Source organism: Mycetomoellerius zeteki, unplaced genomic scaffold (assembly GCF_001594055.1).
Source record: "Mycetomoellerius zeteki isolate Tzet28-1 unplaced genomic scaffold, Tzet1.0 scaffold228, whole genome shotgun sequence".
NCBI lineage: Eukaryota > Metazoa > Arthropoda > Insecta > Hymenoptera > Formicidae > Mycetomoellerius > Mycetomoellerius zeteki.
The window spans coordinates 1,069,356-1,094,286 of NW_017257203.1; the positions used below are offsets into that span (position 1 = coordinate 1,069,356).

The 24,931-nt window shown below is 31.1% G+C and overlaps 4 protein-coding genes across 5 annotated transcripts in view; 1 reads left to right on the forward strand and 3 right to left on the reverse strand.

Moving 5' to 3' along the window:
- Positions 1 to 644: 644 nt before the first annotated feature.
- RfC3 (replication factor C subunit RfC3) lies at positions 645 to 2,524 on the reverse strand. The gene is made up of 8 exons (XM_018448798.1): positions 2,294 to 2,524; positions 2,167 to 2,231; positions 1,954 to 2,081; positions 1,715 to 1,877; positions 1,469 to 1,628; positions 1,172 to 1,383; positions 866 to 943; positions 645 to 801 (listed from the first exon to the last, which is right to left on the reverse strand). Exons 1-8 carry the CDS (start codon positions 2,329 to 2,331, stop codon positions 659 to 661), a joined length of 987 nt encoding a protein of 328 aa, XP_018304300.1. The 5' UTR covers positions 2,332 to 2,524; the 3' UTR covers positions 645 to 658.
- Positions 2,525 to 2,543: 19 nt separating this feature from the next.
- LOC108723206 (ERI1 exoribonuclease 3) lies at positions 2,544 to 4,277 on the forward strand. The gene is made up of 2 exons (XM_018448766.1): positions 2,544 to 2,694; positions 3,507 to 4,277. The coding sequence occupies exon 2, from the start codon at positions 3,546 to 3,548 to the stop codon at positions 4,275 to 4,277; it is 732 nt and encodes a 243-aa protein (XP_018304268.1). The 5' UTR covers positions 2,544 to 2,694; positions 3,507 to 3,545.
- An 88-nt stretch (positions 4,278 to 4,365) lies between these two features.
- spd-2 (spindle defective 2) lies at positions 4,366 to 11,164 on the reverse strand. The gene is made up of 19 exons (XM_018449039.1): positions 10,824 to 11,164; positions 10,173 to 10,297; positions 9,774 to 9,899; positions 9,562 to 9,686; positions 9,144 to 9,460; positions 8,902 to 9,068; positions 8,332 to 8,823; positions 7,627 to 7,838; positions 7,296 to 7,559; positions 7,115 to 7,223; positions 6,662 to 7,034; positions 6,421 to 6,588; positions 6,126 to 6,339; positions 5,877 to 6,047; positions 5,607 to 5,793; positions 5,322 to 5,520; positions 5,097 to 5,238; positions 4,844 to 5,025; positions 4,366 to 4,705 (listed from the first exon to the last, which is right to left on the reverse strand). The coding sequence occupies exons 1-19, from the start codon at positions 10,922 to 10,924 to the stop codon at positions 4,375 to 4,377; spliced, it is 4,005 nt and encodes a 1,334-aa protein (XP_018304541.1). The 5' UTR covers positions 10,925 to 11,164; the 3' UTR covers positions 4,366 to 4,374.
- Positions 11,165 to 16,596: 5,432 nt separating this feature from the next.
- LOC108723328 (uncharacterized) overlaps positions 16,597 to 24,931 on the reverse strand; it is a 44,130-nt gene continuing 35,795 nt past the window's right edge. The window contains exons 9-13 of one of the 2 annotated variants that reach the window (XM_018449006.1): positions 23,000 to 24,880; positions 21,236 to 21,374; positions 18,351 to 18,473; positions 17,898 to 18,290; positions 16,597 to 17,083 (exon numbers count right to left, since the gene is read on the reverse strand). In XM_018449006.1, coding sequence (XP_018304508.1) covers positions 17,040 to 17,083; positions 17,898 to 18,290; positions 18,351 to 18,473; positions 21,236 to 21,374; positions 23,000 to 24,880 — 2,580 coding nt within the window. In that variant the 3' untranslated portion in view covers positions 16,597 to 17,039. Of the gene's footprint in view, positions 17,084 to 17,853; positions 18,291 to 18,350; positions 18,474 to 21,235; positions 21,375 to 22,999; positions 24,881 to 24,931 lie in introns of both variants that reach the window. The other variant, XM_018449007.1, reaches the window with a different exon arrangement.

A 24,931-nucleotide genomic window follows, 5' to 3' on the forward strand; every position in this document is an offset into this window, starting at 1 on the left:
TATTTTTAAATTTTTGTATGTTGTCGATAAGACGCACGCCAGAATGCAATTAAGCGGAGAAACCAAGCGATGATAGCAATCTCGTATTGTAACTTATATCTAAGATATACATTGCTTTTATAGTTCTATTATTTCCGGACGAGAAAAGTCTTATGGGGAACGAAACTATAGATTGATCGTAAATATGTAATCAATTCCATTGTATTGACAATTTTATTACATTTTTATGACATATATGTGATATTTAATGTACTTATCAAATGTTTCTGGAAAAATAAGGATTGTTATTCTTTCACGGGAGAATGTTTGCTTTAAAAACTCACTTTACTTTTTTTAAATAATAAAAACATCCTCATTTTTCATATATTGATGTTACCAATGTAATATATGTATATACATACTAAAAAAATAATAATTTTTATCTTAAGAAAGCGTACACTGAAAAAAATGCATGTAATTTTTCATGGAAATTACATATTTATGACTGGAAAATTGCCTAAATATGATTGAAAATTTACAATTTCCAGTAAATTTCCAAGCATATTTATGTAATTTAGATAATTTTCCAATCATATACATGTAATTTCCATGTAAAATTACCTGCATTTTTTTCAGTGATTTAATATTTTTATTGTTTCAATCCGCGTGATAGAAGATATCACGTTTCAATATCGCGAACACTGTAGAATGCAGATATAAGAGCATTTAGTTGAATGTTGTCGCGACATCCAAAAGCCAATCTTTTCTCTATCTCTGCCATTTTGTATAGTAAGTCACCAAGTAATGGATCAGGAAAATCGACTAAAAAAATACTTGTTAGTAATAACAAACATTTCTGTATATACATATTGAGCACAATACATACTTTTAACCACATATGAGTGAACTTCTGTTAATATATCCTGCAGTGCAAGTCCCTTGTTCAACTTCAGTTCTTGAATCTCTGCGTAATATATATCAAGGATTATATAAAATCTGATATAAAGATCAGTAGCTAGTTCAAGATTCATAGCTAGTTCTTATATTTAAGATTGTCTTAAGTATAATCCTAAAGTATCATAAACCAATCACAACAATATTAGCATTTTAAAACTTTACTTAAACAATCTTAAAGTAAATACCGATCAAAAGAGCTGCCTTATCTCTAAAATCTGTTATTGTAAAAGGATACTTTTGTAGCATGTGTCGTAAGACTCGTTTAGCAACCAGTTTACAATACTAGTTATGTCTCTTGGTAAAGGGTGTCCAACACAATTATACACATTCCCTTCGTTCACAGCACCATAAGCAAACCATGTACTTTGAAGTACGCTTATTACTTTTCTCATATCACCGCCACTTAATGTCATTAATGCTTGCTTGCCGTCCTCTGTAACTTTTAAACTAAAGAAAGTTTTTCATTAACGAAAGATCTCGGGATAAAAGAGAATCAAGTAATTAGATATAAAATAAATCTTCATTCACACACTTCTCTGCTTCAATGACGTGATTCAGTCTTGGTATTATTTGTTCCGCTGCAAGAGGTAGAAATCTAAATCTGGTACAACGAGACTGCAGAGCTGGGATAATCTTGCTGAGGTAGTTGCATATAATACAGAAACGCACATTATCTGTGTATTTCTCAATAACTAGAATTAATATCAAATTAATATTTATTTTTATTAATGTCTAATTAATACCTTATAATCTATAAATATTGAGATGATGCTCTTACTTCTTCTGAGTGCATTCTGAGCGTCATTTGTCATAGCATCGGCTTCATCCAGGATAATTAATTTAAATGCAGATTTATACATAGTGCCTGTACTGGCAAAACTCAGGATTTGGCCTCGCACGATACCTATCCCTCTATCATCGGAAGCATTTAATTCTAATACCTAAATACATGTAAGTAAAGTAAGGAACATGAATGAAATAAAGAGACATGGAATTATTTAATGACAGATATGCAACCATTGAATTGAACTGAGCTGGAGTATAGAGTTTACGAGCACACGCCAGTATAGTACTAGTCTTTCCTGTCCCAGGTGGTCCATAGAGAAGAAGATGCGGCAGTTGATTCTCATCAATGTACTTGTTTACTGTAACAAGCAATTTCTTTCTCATTTTATAATAAAACATGTTACACACATTTACGCGTCCTATTTACTTGCGTCGTTCACTTACTCGTCTTTATTATCGTCTCATGAGAAATAAGTTCATCCAGGCTTTTAGGACGGTACTTTTCGACCCTGAAATACAAGAAGATTTTTGATCGATGTTCCTTGATCGATGTCCCAAGTTTCGTACTCACCATGGTAAATTTGTTTGTTGTTCATTGCTGGACGTCATCGTGCCATAAAATCGTCGACTCTCAATATCTCGTTTGACTTTTCTTGGAGTGATACCAACCGGTTAATGGAATAATGCGCCTTCAGCTTCTAAGGTTATATCACGCTCGAACCGTTTGAAGAATTTGAAGGTTATACTCTTGCCGCGCGTTTCGCCGGTTGCTTCGAATGCTCCGATTGCGCAGAACATAGCGATGTCAACATGATTCCAAGAGTTGTGCCACCTGTGGTTGCGCGACGCAGTCACATTTTGCTATGTGCTCCACAAACGTGAAATCGTTCCAACGCGCGTCTACTTATCGCACTCGTGTTCAAATTTGATCTTCTCTCAGCAGAATTGCATTTACAAAAAATTTATTGTTAGGTAACATCGGAAAATATATTTTTTCTAAACTACGAGAGTTCTAACCTTCAACCGTGGATGCGGGTTATTTGTGGAGTCTCTGGGATTCTTGTCGTTCTTCTGCACAAACTCGATCAACACCTGTTTTTAAATCAAACTTAATTCGGCAGCAAGTCTACATAGTGGAGAGCAGTTATTTTTATTTCCTTTTTTTGTATCTAAAAGTGGAAGTTTTATTAACTAGTGTATATATACAATAAAAGTATATATTACTCTGAAATTTTTAGAATGAGTCTCACCCTAAAGAATGAAATCTCACTCTTAGGTCCGGTTTTACCTTAATGTAAGATTAGAACTTTAATTTCACTTCACAATTCGGTTTATTTTATCTTTTTCTAATTCTAAGAATTAAAAAAAGAAACACAATAAGTTAAAATTGAGGTTAATCTTATGTTGGAGGAACTGGACTTTTAAGAAAAATTTAGAGAGTAATTAAGTCTTAAGCTATTTCCCTTTTTTTTATCAAAAGTAGGAATTCTTATCCTACAACTTATAGTGTGCAATAAAAACATAGCCACAGTTAAGGGTTAAAGCTACTTGATAGTGTTTAATCACAGTTTCGCAATTTTGCTCTTTTGATAGTAAGGTTCGCCAACAACCTTGATGTAATAATAAATACAGCATATTTTGCATAAAATTTAATCTCGTAATAAATTCATTCACAATTGATTGAACAAACAAGTAATGAAGTTACTAAAAAACTGAGTAAATAAGGGACAACTAGGCCAAGCGATTTCATCTAAAAATATTTATTTTGTTTGGGAACTATACAGGGACATGATCCACTCGATCCACTCGTACAAGGGATAAGTATGGCCCATCGAGTTCTCCAAAGGTATCCCAGAACGATGATCATTCCTTCCCGCAAGATAGTACAAAAGTTTGAATACCTTCTTGTGATGGACTTTGAGGCCACGTGCGAGAAGTATACAGTGCTCAAGCCGCAGGAGATTATCGAGCTACCGTGCGCGGTGCTGTCCACCTACGATTGGAAACTGAAGGACACGTTTCATACATACGTGAAACCCAGAGTTCATCCCACCCTCACGCCGTTCTGCACAGAATTAACCGGAATCATGCAGGAGACGGTGGATGATCAGCCTTATTTTGTCGACGTGTTTTCAAATTTCTGCGAGTGGTTGACTAAGAGAGGATACTTTGACAAACCTGAGAAAAGCTCATTCGTCACTTGCGGTAATTGGGATTTAAAAATTATGCTGCCGAGTCAATGCGATTTGGATGGTATTACGTTACCGGATCAGTTCAAGCAGTGGATAGAGTTAAAGCATATATTTTGCGAATCTACTGGATGTTATCCTAAGAGTTTAAAGGACATGCTTGCGCGACTGAATGTTCCGTTAAAGGGACGTCTACATTCGGGGATTGATGATGTGAAAAATATGGTATCGATAATACTAGCTTTAAAAGAGAAATACAACACGCAATTTCAAATTACTTCATCATTAACAACTTCTGCGATAAACTTAAGTAACAATTACGAACAGACTAAAATAACTAGGAATGTATTGAAGAAAAACACGTGATAGTTTGTTAAAAATTATTAATAAAATATCGTTTTTGTAAAACTTTTAAATTACAATTATATAAATAAATATTATTATTCTTTCACATAACCGATTATTATCGCCTCACTGCGACTTTAATCAACACGTCCTGTTTATTGTTTTCTGTATAAATCGCAAGTACAGCCTGCATATTACGATCCAGTTTCTGTGAACACTGTATCTTTAAAGGAAAGCTCTTTTTGCTAGGTAACATTCCTTCTGCAGGAACAACACTGAAATAATCTGAATTTGATAGACTGGTCTGAAATGGCTCGGCTGTTTTGAAAAAGCTAAGAATAGTCACAGTTGCTTCATTCTTTACTGGAGGAGTCAGAGTGATGGTGGACGGAGTTACAGTGAATTGATCTCTTTGCAATTCAGGGTGTTGAACTTCATATTCTATAGTTCTGTGTAATAAAATATTAACAAGTTATTTTAACAAGAAATCTTTTTTAAGTTGACATAGTTATAAAAAACTGATAAACGCGTAATGAGAAATATGCATGCTAGAAGAAAAATATAATACAAATGAAAAGATCTCTTACTGAGAAGCGAAGAAACTTGCTCCACCCGCTTCGTCTAAATGAGTAGTGTCGTTTATAAGAGACTGATACATCTCCGATTCATCAGTATCATAATGAACAGGCAAAGTATCATCCGCGCATGCTTCCACTGTGAGCATTATCTCATATTGATGAACACCAGTGCATAGATCATTTAGGTTTTGCTATTTAAATACACGCTGTTATTATTACGTAAACAGTAATGAGGCTAAATAATATAATTGTAGATACTTACAATAGAATCGCGAATCAACGTTATGCCAGGAATTAGTTGCTCTCCAGGAAAAATTTTACATATGGGATGCACAATATTCTTGAATGCTTCATTTTCATTTCCAATTGATTCACCCGACTCTTTCATCAATTTATTATACAATCTGACAAAAAAGTATATATTTATCAATTAGAAAATTAATGCCAATAAATGTCTATTTGTCTGAATACACAGCGTACGTTTTACCTGCGTATTCGCCAGCGGGTTGGTTCATCGCCATAAATAACATTTATCGTTGCCACATGCGAGACTTCTGAACGTTTCAATAACGCAAAGTCTTCTTTCTTTGGGTGAAATTGTATTGTTATTTCTTGAGATTCTTTAGAATTAAGTATTATTTCTTTTGGATTCATATGCCAACTAGAATCCATTATTGGAGAAATAACTAAAATATACGAATGTGTTTATCCTTGCGTAACTCATATTAATACGTAATATATAAAGAAAATAGGAGAATTAATTTAGTCAAACCTTTAGGTATGATTGTGACTTTGGCGAATGAACGTAAGTCGCCAATGTTATCCAGTCTAATACTAGCGCTCAAAGTCATAGTTTCAGAATATAAATTGCCAAGTGACAACCACAATTTTTTACTCGAATCTTTAAATGGTCCCGAAATTTTTACTTTACTGCAACCTCCGTATCCATACAAAGGTATCTGTCAATTTAAATTATAAATATTCCCTCTCTCTCTTTCTTGTTAAAAAGTAAATTAAACCTATTATCATTAAATATACACACTCTTTTAAACTGCTGAGAATCACTACTCTCTTTTGTATAATGTTTGATAGTAATTTTTCCAACTACTGAGCCTACGCAATAAGGACTGAACACAACTGCAAGTGTCTTAATTTCTTGACGTTGCATTACTCGTACCAGGCTTGTGTTGATAGTCTGTTTATCTCCAAGAAACTATAACAGATATTGATATAAATTGTATCACAACTTTTTCTTCAGATAACACAAAAAATATATATGTATATGTAATACCTTAAAACTCTTACTATCATCACATATGTCTATTTGAATTTTAATCTTGTTATTGCTCGTGTTGCGAATTGTAAATTCTTTAGTTTCACTTTTTCCTGTTTTTACACTATTCCATACTAGGGCAGCGTGTGTAGCTCTGATTGGAATTACATGTCCTGCTACAGCTAAACTAGATACTGTACTGATTGGTGAATTTCTATCGCAAGGTCCAGATCTATATATAAAAAGATTTGCTGTTAATAATAATAATAATACATGTACATTTATATATATATATAAACTCATAAATACCTACCTATTAGAAGTTACACTTTGTGGCGATGTTGCTGGACTTAGATATACAACATTATTAGGCGTATGGCAACGTAAATAATTTTCTTTTTCTGATTCTATTAATTTTTGTTCGGTACTTATAATGTAGTGATAAACATTGTTCCCGGCAACTAACTTAATCTTTGCATATCTGAAAAAATAACAATAAATAATTAAATAGTACAGTAGACAAATAAATTTATAATTTACAAATTAATCATTACCTTTCATTATTTACAGAGTTTGCATCGGAAAATTGTGGTTTATATACAATTAAGAATGAACTCCTTTCTCCAACTTGCAAAAATATATCATCTGGCTTTATAAAAAAATCTTGCGTCGCATTTGAATGCCCTTCAAATGGTACGATAGTCGCGAACACATGAATTGCGATATTTCCCGAGTTAATGATGTTTATCGATTTTCCTTGCTGTCTTGGAACAACTATCGGTACTTCCGTGTCGACGATTTGGATTTTACAAAAACCTATTTGTGCGTAAAGAGGTATCTCTTTTTTAAGTAATATAGTGTCATCATTGGATTGTACATATACAATTAGTTTGCCCTTCCAATGTTGTGGCTGTCTCTGCGGAGAATCTATTTAACAAAACTTTCTTACATCTCCAATAGATCAATGCCTGTATATGAAGTATACAGCTAGTATAAGAGATACTTGCCTACTGATATAGATCGCAATTTTTCACATTTTATATTAGTGGTAAATTTCTTAAGTGGTTCAAGTAGAAAATGCGTTGATCCATCAATGCTAAATATTTTTGAACCCTCCTATAAGTTGAAAATATATAATCAGTTTTCAGTATATCGATCTAATTACATTTTAGTAGATTTGTATCTCACTTCTAATATTGACAGTTTCACAGGTACAGCAACGTTGTTTTTATTATAAAATATTATAGGTAGAACTTTGATTGTTTCTTCTCCGATGTATTGGAAATCTAAGTTTTGTTTGTCAGAAGGACATATAATATCAAGCTCAAGTTGCTCCGGATTAACAAAGATTATGTGTTTCATAGACCATTTTGATTTTGCTACCATATCTGATAAAAATATATTTAATATTACAAATATTGGTTTACACATTTTTAGTACTTTTACTTCAATCTGAAAGAAATAGTCTAGTTATTATCTTTACAAGTAAAATTCATTTTCAGCTGATACTGAATTATACCTTTGTGGATTGGGTACTATTAGAATTTATTAAAATTTCCTTCGAAGGAATATTCAATTCAATACTTTGTGTATCTCCTACTACTTCAATTAACTTAAAGATATACGTGATCCATCTATCTCCATTATTTATGAGTTCAACATTTACTTCATTCGTCATACCAATAACACAATTGCATGCTTCTTCTGTATTCTTGCCAAGAACGACATTCTCTGGAAAAAAAAATATTGTCATATATCTATCATATCTATTATATTTTAAGTTAATAAGTAAATAAACTATACTACTTGAATCAGTCTGCATGTTCATATTGTTCATTGAGAACGATGAGCCTATCATACTATTAGAAATATTTTGTTCTTTGTTTTGAATATTCAAATTTTTGTAGCTCTCTTCATCAAAACTTTTTCTGTTCATTTTAAATGGTATATAGGACAATGCAGTCAATTTGTCATTGCATGGTAATGTGGAATTTTGTAAAGAAAATGTAAAATCTGATGTTGACGGCACACCTAGTTGTTAAAGTTATATGTCAAGATATTTATACATTAAAGTTTGAATTTAATCTTTTAAATTATAAAAAAAAATTGATTATATACTCTAATCTCAGATATATCATGAATACAGATTGAAATGCTATATCGTGCAACAAAATCCATAAAAGAATCAAATGTAAATATCTTATAAAGATTTCAATTTACATACCTATGTCTTGATTAATTGAAGATACCACGTTTTCATTACATGAATCCTCTAACATTTTCTTTTTAGATACATTCATGAAGGATTCAGCCTTCTTTACATTTTCATTTGAAGGGAATGATACGCTTCTACGCTCCTGCTTTATATTAACAATTTCATTTAAAGTTTCATTTTTGGTTTTATTATCTATTGATAATTTAGCTGAGCGATTCTCTACATTAATATCATTAAACTTGTTCGAATTTCCAATAGACATTGCTAAAATAGACTTTTCATCGGAGTTTTCTTTTCTTGTATTATTATACATTAGAGAATGGTTTTTCTTCTTCTGTGCCATTAAAAGCTGATCAACCAATCGTCGTGGTGTCTCGCTGTTAACATCTTCTAAAGTATTAACAATAGTGCTCAAACTTATGATACTATTTTCATCTATATCTCTTCTTATATTGGGAATAAGCGTATGCTCTTTCTCTGTCAATTGCATTGACGATGTTGCTACAATATAATTTTTACTGTACACGAGAAAATTTTATTTTATTTTATTTTATATTTTATTAACAATTGTGTAATTACCATCTGTCGAGACAGTTGATTCAACTAATACTGGTAATTTGCTCGTTTTTATAGGAGTTTCCAAAACCTTAAGGCTTGGTTTTGCTTTCCCATTTCCCAGCATTTCTATATCATCAGATTTACGTTCAAAATATCTGCCGATAGATACTTTCCGTCCAGCACAAGATCTATAATTTAGACATTAATTTATATTAACATGTATTTCATATAACATATCTTTATGCATACAAAAACATACATACTCGATTGACAAGTCTAGCTCTCCAATGATACCAGAAAGAGTAGTAAAGTCTATTTTTTCATGCTTTTCTGTTTTCATGCCTGGCATACAATATGTGAAATTATGCGGAGCAAAGCAAGTCTGATCCATTGACAATTGTTCAGCCCCTTTTGAATTAGATAAAAATTCTTCTGCCATTATCTCGTTATTAAGTTGTGCCATTATGTCGTTTTTATTGAAACTAATGCCATGGAAAGATAAGTTCATATGAGATTGTCTTTTAGCACTACTACTGACACCAGATGAACGTGCTGTTATTTCATTGGGTTCAAAAGTAACCTGGAATTTACTTTTTCTAAAATATTCTGATTTTAAAATATTTATAAATCATATTTATCACACATGGAAATATCTACTAGTTGTATACTAGCTTTACTCACCGAGTGACTCATGTTGCACTCCTTGTCCAACTCGGACATACAAGCTTCAATTGGTAAAGTAAAATTTGAAACTGGCGTATTGCTCGTTATATTTTGCATATTAGCATTATTTTCTTTATTTGTGTCTAAAACAATTGCCATTCAAATATTAAAATTAGAATTAATTTATGTGCACAGATATTCTTGTACATCCTTTTTCTATTTTTATTTACCTATGGTTGGAACAGAATTCTTATCGCTACATCTCTGTAAAAGCTTTCTGGCTATTTCAAGTTCTGCATCTATATTGGAAAAATTCAATTTCTGCTCGTTCTCCGTTGTGCTTATGCTTGTAAGATCTGTCATCAATATCATATATTAGTACAGTTCTGCTAATACAATAATGTTCATGAACAAATAAGCAAAAATAGGACTCTTATTATCAAATCATAACAAATTAATACATTAAAATGGGCATATAAGAGACAGATGTGTAGCAGCGCAAAACAAATAAAGATCTTAACGTATATGTGTTCTAAAATTAAATTCTTTATTCGTTTTATGTTCCTACACCGTTTGATTCTTACATGATCTTCTAATGATTCGGTACTCATAAATTCGGAAGATCTCACCTGACATATTATCAAGAAGACCTAACGAAGTATCCTCTTTCTGTGTCAATTCATCATCATATAATAGATCCTGCTTGCTCTTTTCTTCACCTGATTGCAGCTTATCACTGAATTTACTCTCCAACCTGGAACAAAATATCTTTAAGATCCACTTCCATAAGTAATAGTCGCTTTCCATTTATACCGAAAGATAATTCTCATTTGTAAAATCATCTACTCAGTTGAATGCACGTTCTTTTTCATGACAAGTGAGGAGATTCAACCGAGTTTTTACTTACAATCTGCACAATCTCGAGACCGTATGCTTTACAGAGTCTTGTTAAATTACATTAAAAATGAGATTATAAACCTGTGTTGTTATGTGATAACTTTATTAAAGTAAGCAAGTAGTGAGGTCATTATGTGAGTATAAAATACATAAATTTAGACCTAATATCACTTATGTGAAAATGGAAAGCAACTATTACCTAAAATCAACTATAATTCATGTGATTCTCTATATAATGAGTATTTAACTCTAAGAATCAATTGAATAGCAGGACGACAGTTGATTCGAATGATTGATGCGCAAAAAGGAAGAACCTTTTAACGAAACGCCTGTTGATTCGTGGAAATGGAGGATTTTTTCAGAGAAGGTCTGAGATAACATACATGGCTTTTCTGCGAACAGTGGACGTCGCCTGTGGCTGTGGAGTGCTCAACACCGTGTCATTTAGCACGCCGGAACTCTTAGGTGCGATAGGAGTAAACATCGTATAGATCCTTTGTTCCGATCGTGGCGATGCCCCGACGAACAATTCGAGGAACGGATCTATCAGCAGTCCTTCATCGTTTCACAATCGCGTAAACTCTGCGAATCCGCTCAAACGCGATCACACATAACCCACATTCCCACTCAGGTTTTAAACAATAACAGTCGATTGATTTTACGTTCAAATTTGAAAAGTCTTGGAGGTCACCGACGATTGGACACGGATTTGAAGGCCGCGACGTTGTTTATCATTCTACCGACGCCTTATGTGTAATCGCCATCTGCTGGCGAAAGTCGTTGCGAAATTCGAAATTCGTCGGTAAGATCTCAGCCGGTCTTTACGTTGTTTTTGTAATTTTCTTTGAATTGTTTTGAATTATCTTCGCAATTTCGTACGTTTCACAAGCGAGACTTGAACCTTCGGACAGTTCGCGATTGTATTTGGCTTGAGAAAGTTGTAACGATTTTCTGAAAATTTTTTTCTTTGAAAAATTTAAGTTTTTATATATTTTTGTCATTTTTAGATAATGAGATTACATGGATTATAGTATATTTTGTATGTGTACATCACATATATTTTCTTTTTGATTTTGAATTATTCGTTCTATCGAAATGGAGTTATTATATGATCATCCATTGCTTATTTAATTATTATGTATTTTCAGTATTTTACATTGTATATGAAATTAAACACAAAAAAATATTATAATTTTAATATGAAATAATTGTTAAAGTTACTCTTATTATGTTTTTAATATATATATTTAATTACAGTTGTGTGTGTGTGTGTGTGTATGTGAAATACAAATTCTTATCCATTAACATAAAAATCGCTAATAAAAAGCCATATGATTTTAAAAAATCTTTAATAAAGGAAATGATTTTACATCGTGTCTTATGTTACTTTTATCCAATTCTAATCTGATAATATAATTTGATAACACATCCGCAGACATCTCTTATAATTCTAATAAAATCACATTTATGCTTTCAAAATAAATAATCGATACAACCAAGTGTAAAAGTACGGCTATTATTCATACACACTATTTATAGTAAAGTAATTATATGTAATAAATGTAATAGGCCATTTAGAGCTACTACATATATACTGGCATAATTTCGTTATATAGCCAATCGGGACAATTATTTGAAACATGCTCGCTTTCTCGCATTTTATGCACTCACATCTTTGTAATATGTGTTATTTCATATCCATAATCTTATATTTGTCATTAACAATATTATGGTTAAATTACAGATAATGATAAGAACACATTTTTTTAATTGCATATCTAATGCAATTAATTATCTATTATCAATCTTATAGAAAATACAGAATAACTTTCTTGTCATCAAACGATTCCATCTTTTGGCATGCAAATTTTTTAATTGACATTTCCATATTGCGATTCACGCTGAAATTTTATACTTGTTTTGTGAACCTCCGAGATGTAAAACATGTAAAAGAATGAATCAATGATGCAAAAAAACAATGTAATGTATTATAAAAATCAAGCATAAAAATGCACTCGGACAAGATTGTTATACAATTTATTCGATTACATTTTCATAAATTTAATTGGATTTTGTGCAAACAGCAGTCGCTTCTTCGTTATGTTGCATGACTTTGTAACTTGTAATATAAATGTTCAAATTTAGAGAAAAAACGTCCTAAATATAATATAGGACGATAACAAGGAGTCAACATTACTTTCTGTTTATGTTCTCCTGAACTGAACTAATAATTTATATAATACTTAATCTTATTATATTAAAAAGATATAACATAAAATTATTTTATTCATTATTTCGAAATATTTCTAACAAAACATTGTAATTAATATAAATAAATTATCATTTTATTCTTGTAAACAACTTATTCTGTGTAAAGAAAAAACTGTTCAACATTAGTTGACTTATTTATATTATAAATACATATGCACATAATATACACATACATATATATACATGTACATATATATACATACGAAGTATACTTAAAAAGTCATCAAATTTCTTTGTCACATGCTAATTTGAAGGAGCGTTAATTTAAAGACCACGTTATTATTACGTGCTGGTTTTTATTCTAAAAATAAATATGCACCACATGCATTTGTAACATTCATAACTCATTACATGCTCACAGTACAATACTATTTGCTGCACAAAAAATTACAGATAATTAATACTGCATGTGGTATTTATTTTTAAAATAAAGATTTTCTATCATATAACTTCTCTTTCAAATCATTAGCACGCAAACAAAAAATTCTATTCTGTCTTTTTTAATAGATCTCGTACGCACACACACATACACATATGAACGCACGCACATACGTACATCGTTAAATAACTAATGAAGAAGTCATAATTATAAAAACGATTATATTATAGGATCAAAAGTTAAATTAATACATTATCTATATTTGCTTAAAATGTAATAGTAAAAAATATCTGAATTGATATTGAAAATGATGGTGATGTCTACGTTATTTGCTGCACACTGTACTTGTACGCCAAACTTACTATTTATATAATGATTAATGAATTACAGTGAGATTCCTATCGAATGTTGGTTCTATCAATATAATAAAAATTCAACTGATCCTAAAGCAGCTGTATTCCTGTACCAAACAGTCGATACAAGATTTTTGTCTTAACGATAAGCTCAATCTGGACCTTGCCGCGTATTTCGTTAGTTCCTTAAATTCCTTAAATCTTTTTAAGATAAGCATAAAAACAGTACGATACAAATACATAATATTTAAAAATTGGGTCAGGAAAAATATTTAGGAAAGTTTTATTTATTATTTTTTGCATCAAAAAACATCAATTATAAATTATTATAGAGCAAGAGGATGATTTGATAAAAGGGAACAAGTGTATATATATTTGTCGAATAAGAAGTGCAATAAATTCTTCAAAAAGTGATTGAACAATGTGGTCATGTATAGAAGTACTGAGAATTCGTATTTATTTTAGGCAAGCGCTTAAGTCAATTATAGCTTTGCTTAAAGAATTTTTTGTTTAGTCCCATTTAATTGGTCTGTGTGATAAAGACAAGTATCTTAAGAAAATGTTTTCAAATAAATGTTTTAATTAAACTTCTCGATTTTTGTTTCGTTTTCATGGTATCGCATATAATATGGTATACACGTTCTTTTCTTATGAATTTGAAAGATTAGGAAATTTTATACTAATCTAGATATTAATGTATATATATAATGTTTCATTGTCGCGCAGTATTGCATGTATCATTACTGATGTAAAAAACATAATTATTAATTTAAGAGATTTGCAATTGCAGGAAACATTGTTATAATATATAATTGTTATTAAAATGATAGAGCATCATCGAATAAGTTTTGATTAAAAAAGTGACATACATATAAAGCATTAGCAGCTATTGAATGGAAGATTTAGAAAATCAGTGAAGAGAGAAAACCACTATTCGCAAATATTCTTAAAAATGGATAATCCATTTATGATGTTGACATAGATATTAATGATTATTTTTGATTAATCGCAAAACTTACCATCGATATTCTTTATATTCTTTTAATTTCTATGACTTAGTAATATTATTTTACTTTCGGACAATTTGAGAGACGAAGATTTTTTTTTATAATAGTACATGAAGTGAAATTTTAACGACAAAGATCATTTTATTTTTTACATTTTAATTTTCAAATGTAAATAATATTGTTATCAAAACTTTCTACAGATGATAATTTTAATAACATACAAGTATCTTTAACAATGGTATCTCCTGATCGTATTTACGCAAAGGCAGTTTAATAATATCTGTATTGAAAATATGTTTGCATTAATGTAACTTCTATTGTTGTCTTTTGATTCATTTTACGCTCACGTACCATAAACCTATGTGTCGTAATTATGAATATTAAATAATAATTATAATTAAATAATGTACTTTGCTAACTAATTAACTCCAAGATGAATCGCATATGGCGCGCATATCGCTGTAACTTAATCTTAAAACGTTTATTTATTTGAACGTCATTATAATTAGAACAACAACGACGATGATTATGCTGATGATTATAGCATTGTAAACGATGATAAAAGTAGTAATTACAACTTTATTGTTGCTTTTACTGTTATTAATTTTAATGTTTTTATTACTATTTTATTATTGTTATATTATAGTATTATCGTGTTTTATTATTATTATTATTTATTCGAGGTTTATCCATCAGGTCTATCCTATGATCCATCCGAATTCATAAGGAGGGCATATGGGTAATACCCTGTGATAGAAAAATTCGCACCGTACCTCTTACATATCGCTGTCTTAATGTTATTATTATTATCATTATTGTTATTACATTATTTAACAAATTTGTATCTTACGCATTGCATGCTATTTTTTTTACGGAAAACTTAGTTTTTTAAATATAACTGATGAAATATTAGAGAAGTGCTTTTTTCAAATTGAGTATATTCATTCTGAGGTCAACTACAATAGCTTTTATTACTTCAAATTATTTTATTTGATTTAAAAAATATAACAAAATTCTTCTATCGGCTTTCATATGTACATTTTCGATGTAAAATGTTTATAATTGTAAATATAAGTGGAAAAATGTTAAAAGCTTTAAATTTATTTAGTATAAATAATATCTATCGCGATTTGCTGATCAGTGGCTTGCAATTAATGTTATCCTGCCGCGAATATTTTTCGAAAAATTGAAATCTTTCTCACCTATGAGCAAATCTTGTTCGATTTATATCGTTCTTTTAATCTGGATCTAGGTAGATCTTTTAATGTGTAGATCTAGATAACGGCGGGTGCCTTCTACCAGTCTTTTTTCCTTCTCCATTTCTAAGTATTTTAATTATTAAAAAATCATATTAAATCCTGCATATATTACTCTATTTTTCTCTTCCCTTCTTTTTCTCTCTCTTTCTCTCTTTGTCTTTTTCTTCCTACCTTATAATAAATTATCAAATGTAATTTGAGCTATGATTATACAAGTTTTCAGAATATCGCACTTCAAATAATTCTCGTATATATGGCACAAATAAATGTAACGATTACTTTGGCTATTTTATTTCTTCCACGCAAGTATATAAAGTGCGAGGAATGTAATATAGTTATAAATATATTTTAATGTGGGACATATTTGACAAGTAGATTTAACAAAAAAAAACAAAAGATAAAAAAATTGAATAATTAATTTGTTTATAGAAAAACTAGAATGATGTAGGTGTTAATGAACCAAAGTAGATAATATAATTAACTCTTAATGAGTTTCTAATATTTTCTAATTGAGTTTTTATAGTTGAAATATTTTTTAATTGAAACTAGTGTTTCGATTTTTACCAAAGTCTTTCTCAATCGATGATCAAAGATGAACTGAGCGAAATATTGCAAGACTTATCCTTTTATTACATCTTGGGAACGAGATAAATAGATAATTCATATTAATTTTTTTTTTGCTATTTGTCTATGTTGCTGTATGTTAAATCTACTCATAAAATATGTCCTACATATTTGTATACATTTTTTCTCATTTCTTTTCTTATTTCGCACGCACGCATGCACGCACTCACTCACTCACTCACTCACTCACTCACTCATTCATTCACTCATTCACTCACTCACTCACTCGCTCACTCAGTCCCTCCCTCCCTCCCTTCCTCACTTACTCCATCTCTCTCTCTCTGTTCTTTATTTATTAGATTATATGATCTAAAGTCTCGATATTCAATATTATACCTATACACATAACATAAGTTTGCAACATCTCAATTAACAATCAAAATCTTCCAACTACTTTCGATTTGTCTAGCGCATGCAAGAACATATCACAATACATGTGATATCACAATATACATGTTATATCGATATTAATCAATTCACGCGCTTCAAGTATAAATTGATTTATCGTCCTCATAACACTTTAAAATCATGAAAAATATAATTACAATTCACTTGCTCACATTTACAATCGATAAAAATGTCTTTAATATTGACAATTTTAAAAATCAGTAATCGATCGTCGCTGATGTTACTACTGATAATTCAAGGAAAGACTGTTGTGATGATTTAATCGCTGCATGGACGGCCCTTATTTTTCTACAGCATACTAAAATCGCCATAGGCTAGATCTACGTGATGCTGATGTTGATCCTACAATAAACAGAAATTTTATCAGTAACTTAAGAATAACATTCGGCTGTTGTCATGATTGTTGTCGTGATGATTTGTTACGGGTAGAATAAAAATTTGTTTAAATTCTGTTAATGTCTGTCATTCTAAAAAAAAAGTAAATGAGAAGGATGCAGTTTGCACTATATGGGATGCATTTAAAAAATATAAAAATTGTATGCGACGTAAAAAAATTGTGTAATATTTTCAATTTAAACATTTCTCAATAAGAAACAAAAAGTTGCCTGAAAAAAAACTGAAACATTTCATCTTTTCTAAGCTGTATACTATAATCAATAGGTGTATTTTAATATATTTAGAGAATTGACTCTCTATAGAAAGTTTTCAATATGCTTAATAAGCACATATTATATGATGAATTTATTTATTTCATGGTACTTTTTAAAATTAAAATTTAGAAATTATTTAAAATTAAAAGAATATCATAACAACTAAAATAAAGCTTATAAAATAATAAGTTAATTAAATTAAAATTTAATTATATTATATATTTAATTTTTATTCCAATACTGTTGTAAACAAGCTGATGTACAAGTATTTTATGTTAAATAAAATTAGTAATATATTATTTGTTTATATTTGAATATATCGATTACAATTAATTTTCATTTAGTAAAAATTTTTTATTCAATATAGTTGCACAATTTTTTATCCGAAATGCAACCATTTTCTCAGAAAATAAAAATGAACAATACGAAAAATACGTATATTTTTGGAAAACATATTTGTACCCGCTTGTGTTACGACATCCTCCTTTATCTATGGTTGTACCGACCAGCATGTGAAACAGCCACCATCTCTATGGGTAGAGATCCCCGTCGTTTGACAAATGCTTCGGGGACAGGATCGCGCTTTCCTATTTCTCTTTTCCATTTGAGCCACGTACCATTGTCGTTTCCATCGGTAGATCCACAGGTGAACATTTCTGGGCCACCACTACTTCGTCTTCTTAAAACTTTTTTGCGGTTTCGCGGTTTACTATTTAGATTATTCCTACTAAATAGATCGCGACGTAATTCGGATATGTCTGCTGGTATTGATCCTCGTCTCGGAGAAAGCATTCCGGATACGGTACTATCAAATTTACTAATGCCATTATTGTTGCTGCGGTTGCTACTGTTATTGTTGTTATTATTATTGTTGTTTATTGAAATGCTTTCACGTTCGCCTGAAATAATTTAATGTAAAATTGCGTTTCTGCGTTATAATATTATTAAAATATACTTACGAGTTAAAGTGAGGACATTTTCTAAAAGATTTCCTAATGCAGTCTCTTGCGGAAGACTAGATCTTCGTAGATCCGAAAAATTGTCTCCTCGATAGCCTAGAGTTAACCGGTTACAACTTCCACCTAATATGTAAAAGAACATCGTTTTCACAATGTAAGTGACAAAAGCTATACTTCCAAATAAAGATTGTAAATTTAAGCCTCATTTTTTAAATAAAAATTTGTTACACTAAAAAATAACTGAAATTAATTACTTTTATTTTATTTAGTAATAATGTTTATTAGTTTTATCGTTATCTTTCAATATTATATTTTATCTTTAAAATATTTTTTATAAATATATTAAAACATTACTAACAATAAATCTTTAACACATTCGTTATATTCATAATTATATTCGTATAGCATCTAGTATAGCTAATCCAAAATATTTATTCAATATATGTAATTCAAATTTAAATCATGTATATAATTTATCTATATATATTATGTGTATTATATTTTTATATAAATTATTCGATAAAGTTAATTTTATTTGTAAAGGTATAAATATACAGGGTGTTTCCAAATTAAATGGCAAAACTTCGGGAGCGTGTAGAGGAGTAAAAAACTAAGAAAAAAAGTCCTATAGACATATGCTCGTTTTTGCTTTGTTTCGCAGGAAATCACGAAAAAAGAAAAAAATATATTTAATTTATTATTTTAATTATTTTATTTATAAACTTTTTAATGAAGATTTTGTTCGAAATGTGCACCTCTTGCAGCAATACAAGCATTGCATCTGTCAAACACGGCTCTTGTAGCAGCCAGGCACTGTTCTTGCGATATTCTGTTCGCTGCAGCTACGATACGATTTCTCAAATGTTGCTCTGATTGAATAGGCGAAGAATAAACTTCTTGCTTCAGAGTACCCCATGCATAGAAATCTAATGGCGTTAAGTCGGGCGAACGAGTTGCCCAATGTACTGCTCCTCCACGTCCAATCCATCGTTGTGGGAATTTTCTATCTAACCAGGTTCTAGCGACTCTGCTGTAATGAGCAGGGCATCCATCTAATTGAAACCACATTTCAGTACGTTGTTGTAATGGGATGTTTTCTAAATAGTCAGAAAATTCATTCTCCAAGAAATTTAGAAAACGGTCCCCATTTAATCTTGCAGGTAAAAAAAACGGTCCCACTAAAACGTCGTTCCAAATTCCAAGCCAGACATTAACAGAAAACTCTTGCTGAAATTTGTATTCTCTAACAGACCTGGGATTTTGATGAGCCCATATATCATAATTCCTTTGATTAATTATTCCACCTCTGGTAAATGTTGCCTCATCTGACCACATTATTTTAGATGGAAATAAAATATCATTGTGGCATGTCTGAAGGTACCAGTTACAAAAGTTCAATCTGTTCCAATGATCTTGAGGTAATAAATTTTGCACTTTTTGAATGTGGTAGGGATAGCGATTATCTCCTTTTACAGTTCGCCAAATTGTTTGTGGTGACACTCCCAATACAGCCGACGCATTCCGAACGCTGGTCTCAGGATGATTGTCAAAATGTTGTAAAATACGATTCCCTGCCTGCAAATCTCTTCGTAACGCTGCTTGAAATCGGTTGTTTTCTTGTCGAATTGAAAATGTTCCAGTCTCTCGCAATCTATTAAATGTCAACATAAACACTCTTCGGTTTGGCACTCTTCTGTTTGGAAATCGTCGTGCATATTCTCGCACCGCCTTTAAAGCATTACCGTTGCAGAAACCGTATACAAAAACCATATCAGCATATTCACTATTAGAATACGTACGCGGCATATTGCAAAAGACAAAATTCATCTACTGTTAAAGGCTTTCAAAGAGCGACTGACAAATTCATAACAGAAAGTGGAAAATGTAATCAAATATGTCGGTGCTAGATATGGCAAGAAATGTAAACATTTTTTTTCGATTTCTCTGAAACGGAGCAAAAACGAGCATATGTCTATAGGACTTTTTTTCTTAGTTTTTTACTCCTCTACACGCTCCCGAAGTTTTGCGATTTAATTTGGAAACACCCTGTATACATATATTGTATATCTTATTTCGATTTATAAAAGATTAAGATTAATCAAAAAGTTGAAAGTTGTTGATAAAAAAATATAAGGTAAATTGATCTGTTTTTTTTTCAGGAATAATATAAACTGATAAAATTCTATTAGTTTGTAAAATTTATAATTATAATTTATAGTTACACAATCTACATGTATACAGAATGTTTGGAAAATAATGAAAAATCTTTCGCATAGGGGCAGAATGGACTAAACTGAGAAGAAAAGTCCTCTATCATTTTACAATTTTCGCAATAGTTAACAAGATATTAATTACTAAAAATTGTCAAAAATTGGTCAATAATTTTTTACTCAAATACTATTAACTTTACAGAAAAACTGTAAGAGACAAAAATTATTTATTTTTTTCTCATAAGGTTCTGAGAATTTTTTCAGAATTTTTTCAGAATTTTTTAATACCGTATTTTCTCAGTTGGTAAAAATAAGAAAATGCAGTATTAAAAAGTTGATAAAAAATTCTGAAAAAATTCTTAGAGCTTTAGGAGAAGAAAATAAACAATTTTTGTCTCTTTCAGTTTTTTTGTAAAGTTGATAGTATTTGAGTAAAAAATTATTGAAGATCAATTTTCGACAATTTTTAGTAATTAATATCTTGTTAATTATTACGGAAATTGTAAAATGGTAGAGGACTTTTCTTCTCAGTTTAGTCCATTCTGCCCCATGCGAAAGATTTTTCATTACTTTCCAAACACCCTGTGTATACATATATATTATAATGTGTATATATATATGTTTTTAAATCTAACATGTGCATAAATAGAAGAATTAGAATACATGCTCTGATACCTTGATGTTTAGTAATATCAGTGGGTACTGATCCACGTCTGCAATTATGATCAACTCTGGTAGATGTATTCGTTGAAGTAAAATCGTCCAATTTCGATAGAAGACCAACTGGAGCTGATCCGCGTCTTTTTGCCCATCCCTGAATTCAATATTGATTACAATATATGCAACTAGAAAATTTAAAGAGAAAGTAAAAAGAAATTTGATTACTACAGATTATACTAACAAAAAGTGTGGGGCGAGCGAAATGTACAAGTGAAAGATAAGAGAGCGGCAAATAAAAAGAGAATGATGATACTGTATCAGGTATAGGAAATAAAAAAGATGAGATTTGCGAATAACTAAAAAAATTTGACTTTAAGTGTAATCAATAACAAGGTTAACAGAAATAGAGAGAGAGTGAAAAGAAGTAAAAAGATTACAGGAAGATATCTGAGATGGGTACTGGGGATAGAACAAAAGACAGGATATGTAATGAGGCAAGAATTACAAAGGAATTGTGAAAGAAAGAATAGCATATAGGATTATGAAAAAAGACTGGAAGAAAAGAGCATTTGGAGTGTTGGAAAAAAATTAAAGAGAACAAGGAGGAGAGATTATGGAAATAAGAAAAGGAAAGATTGTTTTAGAGAGAGGAGATGGAAACACTTGGATGAAGGAGGAAGAATGAGATATTGAATAAACAATTAATCGCGAGGAAAAAAGAGATGTAAAATGTAAAAAAACGGGAAGTCTAAGGAGTTCTAAATATAACAGATGATATAAATGGATAAAGAGAATGAGAAAGTACAAAGGTATTAAAAAAGAACGGAAAGGAAAGATATTTATTTAGGTAATGAAATGAGCAAGGGATAGTAGTACTGAGAAATGTAAGATGTGTAAAATGGGTAGAAAAACATGAAAGTTAACATGTGCAAAAAGAATGTAAAAATGGTAGAGGGAACATGACAGGAGATATCAGAGAAGATATTCTCTGGGGAAGACGAGAGAACTAGTGGTTAAAATAACTATAAGGGTTAAAAAAGAGAAATGAATCATGAAGAAGAAAAAAAATCGAGGAAGGCGGAAAGAACAAAAATAGGGGAAAAAGAAAAAAGAGAGAGAGAAAGACCTTAAATAGTAAAAATGTAAAAAATAATTTTTCTTTATAACTTTTAGAAATAATTTTTCTTTAATTTTTTAACATAATATATGAGAGAATTTTTTGATATTTTAAAAGTAAATAAAACCTTTTTGTTTATACATTTTAATATGTCAAAAAATGTTAATTTTTATAAGAAACATTGAAAGAATTTTATTACATTTCTAAGGGAAATGAACTGTACAGTAATTATAGGATTAATATTTTAAAATAAAGATTTTCTATTGTTTGTTGTAACTACATTCGATTATGACATTGGAAGTAAAAAATTATTTAAGTATTCTCCACGTTATACGTTATACAAAAATAACTTTGTGTCTTCTTATTTCGTAGATAGCGGTAAATTTGATAAATAGACGAAATTTACTTTGAAAGGAAAAGTTGTAGAATATAATAAAATAAATATACAAAAGATGAGATTGAATACACAAGAGCACAATTAAACTCATATATTCATCGTAAACACGAAGTATAAAAGTATTAAAATGAGTGCAAAAGAATTTCACTCAACAAATTCATTTCGACATATAATGTTAGAAAAAGTGATATCTTTTATATATGCACGTTATAATCCAATATAATTACAGTAAAAAAATTAACCTTAGAAATCATTGTTAGATTACCTGATTGCCTCTACGAAAGGATGCTTTAGCGACGTCGTCATTCGTTCGGGGATCAACATTTTCCTTCATTTGCGCATCGGAATTGAACTTTGAGCTCTTCGAATTTTTATCTTTCACATTATCTAATTCCTTTCTATTGCCAATGACAACACTAGTTTCCTTATTCGATTCATCGATACTTCTTTTTGGCTCACTACTTTCACTCGATGAAGATACACTATGATTAGGAGGCGAATCGGGAGGACTACCGATAAAGAACACTTTGTGAGTGCTAAGCTCAGAAGACACGGGTATTGTGGTATATCGTCTACCTGCGTGGTCGACCTGCGTTATCGTTTTACATTCTGTGACAGAAGTTGAATATCTTCGCGGTTCTTGTGCAGAATATGCGCTCAAAGTCGATGAAATAGATTGATCTAATTTTTTGGGCAACAACGTAGTTTGCAATTCTTGAACCGTTAATTTCGCATCATGACATTTAAATTCAGTATTGCAATCCAAATTCGACTTACATTCCGCAATGTACATGTCAGGAACACATTTGTTTTTGTCACTATGAGAACCCGTTAACGTAGCATAGAACATTTGCGTGGAATCTGGATCTTGAGCGGAAGAAGGCCTTTTATATCTATGTTTAGAAAAAGAATCATCAGTGCGAACAGTCTGTATAGAATGGCGACGCATGGAATTGACAGTATGTTTCTGTTTTGTTGTATCCAACAAAGTCAAGCCTTGTTTTTTGATAGATATATCCATCGGTAATTCTTTAGAAAGAGGACTTATGCTGGATTTCTTTTGATAACGTGAATTAGGATCGTGCGAACAGTACCGACCGCTTGGACATGATTTTTCTTTCGTATTAGTCGAGGAACTAAAAGAATTGTCAGTTTCTATCAACGTCTGAATGTAACATTGTGACATCTCCGCGGTCGCAGACATATACCTCATTCTCGTACTTGGTTGCAACGGAGGGAAAGTCTGTTGTCGCGTAAGTTGTTTAGTTTGCGCGCTGTACTGATTATTCGATTGCAAAACTGTATTTAATTTCGATGCTTCGGCACTACTCGTAATACTGGCTATACTTGTCTCTGGTAAGAGATTCTCTGCGCTAACTGGTCTCTCAACAACGCTAACATTTGACTCGCTCGTATTACTTTTGGAAGACAATAGAGACAATGAACTCGGCCCCAATAAATTTTGATCTTCCATCTTCCAGAATTGATTTTTCGCTTTGGCTTGTTCGATCGGCATACTTTCTCTTCTATTGGGCTGGATTAAAGGTAAGTGCAATGATTTCGATACACTTAGAGGAACGGAATGACGTCTACCAACGCGATCGAGTCCAACTCGTCCTGGCAATGTCGGCATTCGCGCTGTTTGCACATAAGTTGCTGGTATCAGCAAATCAATACTGCCCGAATCTTCATCAGCGGCCGTTTCTTCGCCCGAACTAATGATTCCTTCAGGTTCATCCAATTCAGAAATGTCGGTTTCTTTTTCTTCAGTTACCTCTTGATTGATCAGTGATTCCCATTTTTTCTGATTCATCTTTAAATATTCCATTAATGACACACTCAAACCATCACCGAGAAAACGGTGCCATTCTACGTAGAGAGGAGTAACGACGTGTTTGAAAAAACCAGCTTGAATTTTTGGGATGCTAGTAGTATGTCGATCACATAATGGCGTTACTGGAAGATTTAAACGACGTTCGTAATCGCCCTGTCTGAAAAACTCTTCGCAAACCTTATAAGACCATTTCCTAGATATATCCCACGGTCTGCACGGATTGGAAATATCTGCGCATTTTAGAGCAATTTGTAGGATGAAATGACGATCTTCCTCGCGTTTCATTTCAAGTGAATTGTTGCTCAAATAATCCTGCAATATGAGAAATAAAAAAAATATGTCATGATTCATTAAAATAATTAA

Bases quoted from the DNA above. Each gene is read 5' to 3' on its own strand.
- spd-2 (XM_018449039.1), bottom strand. From the start codon at position 10,924: ATGTTTACTCCTATCGCACCTAAGAGTTCCGGCGTGCTAAATGACACG. The intron at 6,589-6,661 runs GTAATGATTAAT...TTATTTTTTCAG, and splicing joins AACTCTGTAAATAATGAAAG to ATATGCAAAGATTAAGTTAG. The intron at 5,521-5,606 runs GTTTGACTAAAT...CGTATATTTTAG, and splicing joins AGTCACAATCATACCTAAAG to TTATTTCTCCAATAATGGAT.
- LOC108723206 (XM_018448766.1), top strand. From the start codon at position 3,546: ATGGCCCATCGAGTTCTCCAAAGGTATCCCAGAACGATGATCATTCCT.
- RfC3 (XM_018448798.1), bottom strand. From the start codon at position 2,331: ATGACGTCCAGCAATGAACAACAAACAAATTTACCATG. The intron at 2,232-2,293 runs GTGAGTACGAAA...CTTGTATTTCAG, and splicing joins CAACAAACAAATTTACCATG to GGTCGAAAAGTACCGTCCTA. The intron at 1,878-1,953 runs GTTGCATATCTG...ACATGTATTTAG, and splicing joins CAGCTCAGTTCAATTCAATG to GTATTAGAATTAAATGCTTC.